The sequence below is a fragment of the Galeopterus variegatus genome, unplaced genomic scaffold (assembly GCF_000696425.1).
Source record: "Galeopterus variegatus unplaced genomic scaffold, G_variegatus-3.0.2 Scaffold161, whole genome shotgun sequence".
NCBI lineage: Eukaryota > Metazoa > Chordata > Mammalia > Dermoptera > Cynocephalidae > Galeopterus > Galeopterus variegatus.
Genome location: NW_007726272.1, coordinates 918,612 through 926,133, shown reverse-complemented (window position 1 = coordinate 926,133; position 7,522 = coordinate 918,612). Strand labels below are relative to the sequence as shown.

The 7,522-nt window shown below is 48.0% G+C and overlaps 1 protein-coding gene across 1 annotated transcript in view; it reads right to left on the bottom strand.

Annotated features, from left to right (window-relative positions):
* TEKT5 (tektin 5) overlaps positions 1–1,543 on the bottom strand; it is a 15,583-nt gene extending 14,040 nt beyond the window's left edge. Inside the window, exons 1-2 of the mRNA XM_008593818.1 lie at positions 1,258–1,543; positions 810–1,155 (exon numbers count right to left, since the gene is read on the bottom strand). Coding sequence (XP_008592040.1) covers positions 810–1,155; positions 1,258–1,478 — 567 coding nt within the window. The 5' untranslated portion in view covers positions 1,479–1,543. The remainder of the gene's footprint in view (positions 1–809; positions 1,156–1,257) is intronic.
* Positions 1,544–7,522: the final 5,979 nt, after the last annotated feature.

The window sequence follows — 7,522 nt, the reverse complement described above, 5'->3', positions numbered from 1 at the left end:
TCCTGCCGCTAATGAGAACATCAAAATGCTCCTTGCACTCAGGAGCTTGCAATATGAAGTAAGAAATGTCCTCGTAAGCAGTAGGGCAAAAGCCCCAGACTATGGATGGCAGAGTAGAAAGGAGAGCATGGGTCCCTTCCTGTGTCAAATTGAGGCTGCAGCAGCCTGATCTGTCTCCCTCTGGGATTCTCATAGGACGGAAAAACAAATTCCTATTGGGCTAAACCACTGTCACTGAGTATGTTACGTGCAGCCCAAAGCAATCCTAACTGATCTGGGATATATCTGCAGACCGGTGACCAAAGAGATGTCAGGAATATCCACATCTATTTATTCATTTATTCAACAAATATTTATTGAATGCCTACTATGTACGTTGGTCTAGACAACAGTCAGCACAGATATTGGTCACTAAGGACCCACACAAGTGCGCTGCTGTGAGGGTAAATAAATAAGTAATAGAAGATGATAAGTGTTATGGAGAAAAAATAAAGCAGTTATTTTCAGGATGTCCTCTAAGGACTAGGACACACACACGCACATGCATGACAAAGCACACACACAGGGCCTTGATGAAGCCCCTGCCAGTTTGCTGTAACTTCAAGGAGAAAAGGATGTGATTCAGTCTGAGAAACCCCGATTTAACTGGGATTAACCTCAATTGGCCAAGATTCTTTTTATGTTAAAACTGATCTTATACAGTGATGCAACTCAGTGCCTGTCACCTTGACCTTCACACAAGGGAAGTGGAGCACCTGCAGCTGCTCTGTGGCACCCGGCCACCATCCTCTCCCCGCTGCCGCGCTCACCTTCAGTGGGCAGTTGACCTCCTCGGCCGCACACTCCAGCCTCCTCTTGACCATCTCCATGCTACGGTTCTCGGTCAGAAGCCTCTCCAGCTCGTAGCTCAGCTCCGACTTCCAGAAGCCGATGTCCGACAGCCTCTGGCCCAGGTTCCGGGAGGTCCCCTCCTGCATCTGGCGCGTCAGCTGGTCCTTGTCCTGCATGAGCCGCATGGAATCGCCCGTCAGCCTGCCAGCCCACAGCCGCGATGCCTCAGCCCCACGCATCTGCAGCTGGTTGGACTTGTCCCAGTCACGGGGGCTGTAGCGACAGAAGAGCGCTGAGCGGAGCGCGGGCAGGATGGTGGGTGGCCTCAGGGCGCCACGCATCTGCAGCTGGTTGGACTTGTCCCAGTCACGGGGGCTGTAGCGACAGAAGAGCGCAGAGCGGAGCGCGGGCAGGATGGTGGGTGGCCTCAGGGCACTGGGGCACTCATCAGAGCAGGTCTGGGCACTGGAGATCTTGTAGAAGAGGCTGGGTCTCCATGAGTTGAGATAGCGGTACCCGGGCAGGTAATAGGGCTGGTAGCATTCCTGGATCACAGGGGTCTGCACAGCAGGAGGCAGCGCGGTCACGCCACAGGCTTTCTTGGAACCACAGTAACCGGCAGTCTGAGTGGCCCCAAGAAACTCCATTTTCTCCCATCAGCCCCACTTGGGCAAGATTCTGCCCAGGGGATCAAAGGCATCACCAGGAAAGGGCTTCCCTTAGGGACAGAGAACCTCTGTGACTCAGCACTGGTGTCATAAAGCCTGCTGGAGGGGGCTTTTACAGGGGTCCTTCTTGCTCACTTTCAGACCAGCTGGGGACATATTGCACACCCTCCAAAAAAAGACAAAACCCAAATCAACAAAGTAAATATCAGTACACCGTCCACTGATCTGAGATGCACAAAACAACACTTTATCTATCTTTCTATAACAAACAAATCTGTCTTACCAGACCTCACTCGGCACAGTGGGAGGAAATTTAATGTGGTCCACCCAGTAAATTCGATCAGCTCAGGGCCAGTTTGGTCAAGGTTCATTATTTTCTTTCTTTCTTTGTCCCCAAGATGGCATCAAAATGGTCCATCTGTACCGTAGAATGATACCGGCAATGCTCGAAACAACGTAAATGACTCTCAGATGTTCAGAGTTAAGTGGAAGCAGCTAGGCTCAAAAGATGACATCCTGTATGAGTCCATCCATATGACATCCTGGAAAAGCCAGGTCCATATGGACAGAAGACAGAGCAGTGGTTTCCCGGGGCTGGAGGAGGAGAACTGACTACAAAGGGGCACAAGAGAATGGGGATGGGGTGGAGGTGATAGTGCTGTTCGGTATCTTGATGGTGGTGGAGGCTACGTGAGTATACGTATTTGTCAAAACCCACAGAACTTTCCACTAAAAAGAGTGAATTCTCCTGTACATAAATTATACTTCAATACACCTGACTTTAACACATGGGGCAGGGATCTCACGCCCTGTGAGACACAGACCACGTGTGTTTTGCTCAGAATTAAATCTCCAGCATCCAGCACACTATGAATGAATGAACGGATATCTAAAATGAGAGCTGTACTGTTCCAGAAAAATTACTTAATTTTATATTCTATAACAATGTTTTTATCCCACTGAGAAACCTCCTCCCTCTTTGGCTAGTGGGAGTAGCAACAAAATGTCGAGGTGCAGGACAAGAGGAGCCTGATTTGTGGGGCTTTTCTCTTCTTTTGCAACAGGAGAGAAGAATCTTACCCTCAAAGGGTCCTAGTTAGTAGAGTATCATGTTTAACGGCAATTTTTCCCCAATTGCCTAAAACCAGGAGTAGGTCAGAGAGGATTAAGGCAGAGAGAGACAGTGAAATAACATTTATTAAGCACCATCTGTGTGCTGGTGCTTTACACATTCTAATTTATTTCATTTTCATAGCAAACCTATAAGAAAGGCACTCCCATTGTACAGGGTGGTAAGAAAGCAGGTGGGCTCTGGACCCCCTGAGTGCCTGCTCAGGATTCCTGCATGTAGAGAACATCCAACAAATGGACCTAAAGGATTTAGTGTCTTTTCAAAGCACCAAATGTATATGGAGAAATAACAACAACGTAAGCAACATCAAAAGGCATAAAGTAAAATTTAGATTTTTTGCATCATCCTTGGCTATCTCAGTCTTCCCACATATAACTACTGTTAACAGATTTTGTATTTTTCCAGAGATATTCTATGCATATACAAAGATATCAAATCTATATATTTCTACATAAATGGTAAATATCATACACACCATTTTCCACATAAGATAGCTCTAAAAGATCATTTGTTTTTAGTACATAAACATCTATTTCTTCCTTTTAGTAGCTGCATGACTCTCCATTGTCTGTCTGACCATTCCCTATGGCTGGTCATCTGAGTTGTGCGTGTCCTGCCTTTTGCTGTTACAAGCATTGCTGTGATAAATTCCACATCCACTTTCTTTAGACTGAAATTGATGTATGTCCACTCAGGGCCTCGAGGCACATCCACTTGAGGTCCTGAGCTATGCCCACTTGAGGACCTAAACCATGTCCACTTGAGGCCCTGGGCTATGTACACTCTATGCACTCGAGGTCTTGAGCTGTGTCCACCTGAGGCCCTGGGCCATGTTAACTCCGGCCCTGGACTGTATCCACTCCGGGTGCTGAGCTGTGTCCACTTGTGGCCCTGAGCCACATCCACCCACATCCCTGCTATATGTCCACTCGTGGCCCTGCTCCATGTTCTCGTAATAACTTCGTATAGCATACATTATACGAAGTTATACGACTCAGCCAGTGAGCGGGAACCGGTCTGTATGTGGGATCCGAACCCTCGGGCGGGAGCGCTAACGCGCTCTCCCAAGCGGCGCACTTATCCAGTGCGCCACCGGGCCGGCCCAGATGTGCAATTTTCATACAGCAAAATTCACCTTCTTCAGCACAGTCACATGAGTCCTGAGTCATACAGGCATGCCATCACCACAGCAAGATTAGGACATTTCCACCACCCCAGAAAGTCCCCTAGGCCCTTCCCTACCACCAATGCAGTCCCCTGTCCCCACAAATGCCACATAAATGGAATCATAGTACAGTGTCCTTTGAGCCCAGCCTCTCTCTCAGCATAATGTTCAATGCAATAAAAGTCCTTCCACATGCACTACCAGTCAAGTGTGAACGCAATCTCTAGAAGTTGCAGGATGGAAGAGCTTGTGTATTTTTTATTTAGATACATATTGTCTTGAAGGTTTTCCCCTCCTGTGGACCTCTGGTTATGTATTTTATTACTATGCACTTTTTATGTGCATATATACTGTTCCAAAAGTTTTCCCCATCCTGGCCTGTGGGTCTCTGGGGGGAGCAGCCAGGGTTTTCCATTGGCTCCTGATTCAGACACCAACAGATCCCACTCAAGTGTGGCAGGTCCTGCCTGTTAATTTGGCCAGGAGCCCCAGTGCTGTAGGTGTGAGGGAGCTCAGGTATGAACATCAAGGCCAGAAAGGGGCTCCCCAAGACCCCCCACCCACCCAGTGCCAGTTACAAGGCTGATGTTAAGGGGGGAGGGGAGGTCAGGCTTAGAAAAGCCCAAAAGGAGCCAAAAAATGTCCCTTGATGACTTCTAGGGTGAACAGCTCTCTGCAGGCTGGAAGCATCTGGGGCCTCACTCACCTGGGCTCCAGGTCACCTGTTTGAATGATTTGGGAACTGAAAGTCCACCATGCACAAAGTGAAACTAAGCCATCAGAGAAACTAGCCCATCAGTCTATTGGTTATCTGGGGCTCTGGCTTGATTTTCCTAAGCAAGGTGGGGCTCCTTGAAGGTAAGATCTCAAAGTCCTGATATGTGACTTTGCATATGTAATATCTATATTAACAAAATCTTATACTCACATACACATGTGTATGCATGTATAACACGTGTACATTTTTTCTGCTGTAAAGAAAGACAAGAATCTATGTCGGGTCAAACAATGAAACAGAGTGTAACCTGCCAGGTGTCATGTTTTTGTTTGGAAAGTGGGAATTTTAGTTCTTACAGGAAGTCTTTTACTGAACTCAAACAATATTTCGAAAATTGAAATGCATTCTCTGTTTTATTTATTAATCATACAGAACTAAAAAATTAACTCGAAACATAATTATTACTGAAAATATTGTTGTGTAGAGGAGGAGGGTGTTAAAAAAAATGGCCTACTTCGGATGTCAAAGACACCAGGGCTCCCAGCCAAGTTAACAGGCAGGACCTGCTACACTTGCATGGGATCCATTGGTGTCTGAATCAGGAGCCAACAGAAAATCCTGGCTGCTCCCCCCAGAGACCCACGGGATGGGACGGGGAAGACCTTTGGAATAGTATATATGCACATAAAAAGTGCATAGTCATAAAGAACAGAACCAGAGGTCCACAGAAGGGGAAAACCTTCAAGACGATATATATCCAAATTAAAAATGCACATGCTTTTCCATCCTGCAACTTCCTGGGGCATAAATAGCGTGGAAGGACCCACGATGGGATGAGCTAGTTGCCTTTAGGGAGAGGAACCAGGGCAGAGTGGGAAGGAGACTTTCCGGGTGGGCCATCTTGCATTTATTTTTGAACCATAACAGTGGATTACTGTATTAGTCCGTTTCTGTTGCATATAACAAAATACCTGGAACTGCATAATTTGTAAGAAAATGAAATTTATGGCTTACAGTTTCAGAGGCTGGGAAGTCCAAAGTCCAGAGAACACATCTGGTGAGGGTCTTGGTGGTGGTGACAGTGACCCAGGGGTCTCACATGGCAGACAATGGTGGAGCAGAGAGAGCGCAAACTCTCATGTGCTCTTCTTTTAAAGCCCTCAGAACCATGCCCATGACCACCATTTTTAATCCATTCATTATGACATGGTCCAATAATCTAATCACCTCTTCAAGGTCCCACCTTTCAATTACTATAGTAGGATTTCCCACCCTCAACAGTTACAGTGGGGATTAAGCTTCTAATATTCGAAATTTGGGGGACACAATTCAATCAATCCACAGCAATTACTAATTCCAAACATTGATCAGTGTGAAAGTATTGTCGAATGTCTGCAGGGAAGAAGTGGAAAATCGCTGGGTATTTGTATGGTCTCCTTGACATATTCCCCGAGCCCTCCCTGCAGGTTAGGGGACATGACAACAGCATGCATGGGTGTGAGCACGGATGTGTGTAAGAGAGCATGAGTGTGTGAGAGAGAAAACGAGTGAATATGTGGCTTTGTGAGGGAATGCAAGCGTGAGTGAGGACATGCGTGTGCTTGAGCGTGTAAGTGAATACGATGGTGTGCGCATATGCACCTGCATTTGTGGTTGAGGGTGTGGGTGTGAGAGAGTAGTATGAGTTAGTACGTTTCTGTCACTTATAACCGAATACCTGAAGCTGGGTAATTTGTCAGGAAAAGAGGTTTATTTCTCACAGTTTCAGAGGCTGGGAAGTCTGCGGTCCAGGGAGCGCAGCTGGTGGGGACCTTCTTCTTGGTGGTGGCTTTCTACAGTGATGCAGGGTGTCACCTGGCAAGAATGGCACGAGCAAGAGCTCTCCCGTGTGTTCTCCTTATGAAGCCACCAGTCCACACCCGTGGTGACTCACCACCATCAACCCCGTTACCCAGGAATGGATCAATCCATTCAGGAGGGCACAGGCCTCAGGATCCAATCACCTGTCAAAGGCCCCACCTTTCAAATCCCATAGTTGGATTTCCCACCCCTCTTAACACGGCTACAATGGAGATCGACTTTCCAACACACGAACTTTGGGGAACACATTTGACCCATAGCAGTGAATGTGTGTGAATATGTCTGTTTGTAAAGGATGAGTGTGTAAAGGAATGTGCATGCGTGGCTGTGAGAATGAGCACGTGTGAGTGTGTGAGTGGGTGCGCGTGTGCGGGTGAGAGAATGTGTGTACGTGAGTGTGCTTGTGCACGTGAGTGAATGAGTTGTGTGTGTGAGTGTGAAACAGAGGGCTGTGGGTATGTGTGCGTGCGTGTGTGCGTGCACTTGTGTGTGCGTGCACTTGTGTGTGCATTCATGCGCTGTGTGTGAGGCTGGGCTGGAGAGGAAGCTAGGGATGAAAAGACAAAAGAGACGCACTGCCTGACACTGGAGAGTGCAGAGCCAGGAGGCAGGCAGGTGGGAAGCCACCGCTGATGATCACAGAAGGTGATGGAGATTCCATCTGCTGGCATTGGACTCGAGGCTGGTTTGTGTTTGGAGAAACATTTCCCAGAGGTCTGGCATAGAAAGTGGTAACAACGGCAGCAGCGACAATGGCAGCAATTGGGTTCTGAGCCTCCCGAGCGGATGACTTCATGGTGTCCCCAGCCGCCCCCAGCCAGAGTCTACTGGCAGCAGGCACCCAGAATCCTCCAACCAGACCATAGGCAACTATCAGGCATACTTGCCACTGCTCGCCCAGCCCCAGGCACAGGGCCTAGCGCCCCCAAGCACTGGATAAATGGTGACAAATCAATGCAGGAAGGATGGGAGAGAAGGAAAACGAGGAGGGGAGAATCTGTCAGAGCAAGTGACAGTCAGCAGGTCCACTGGAGCCAGCAAGCGTTCCTTGGGTGCCCCCTGTGGAGTTCTGACACCTTTGCCTTCCTTGAAGCCAGTATTTGTGACTAGGGATGGCTCCAGGCAGTGCTTAGAAAACCAGTGAAACA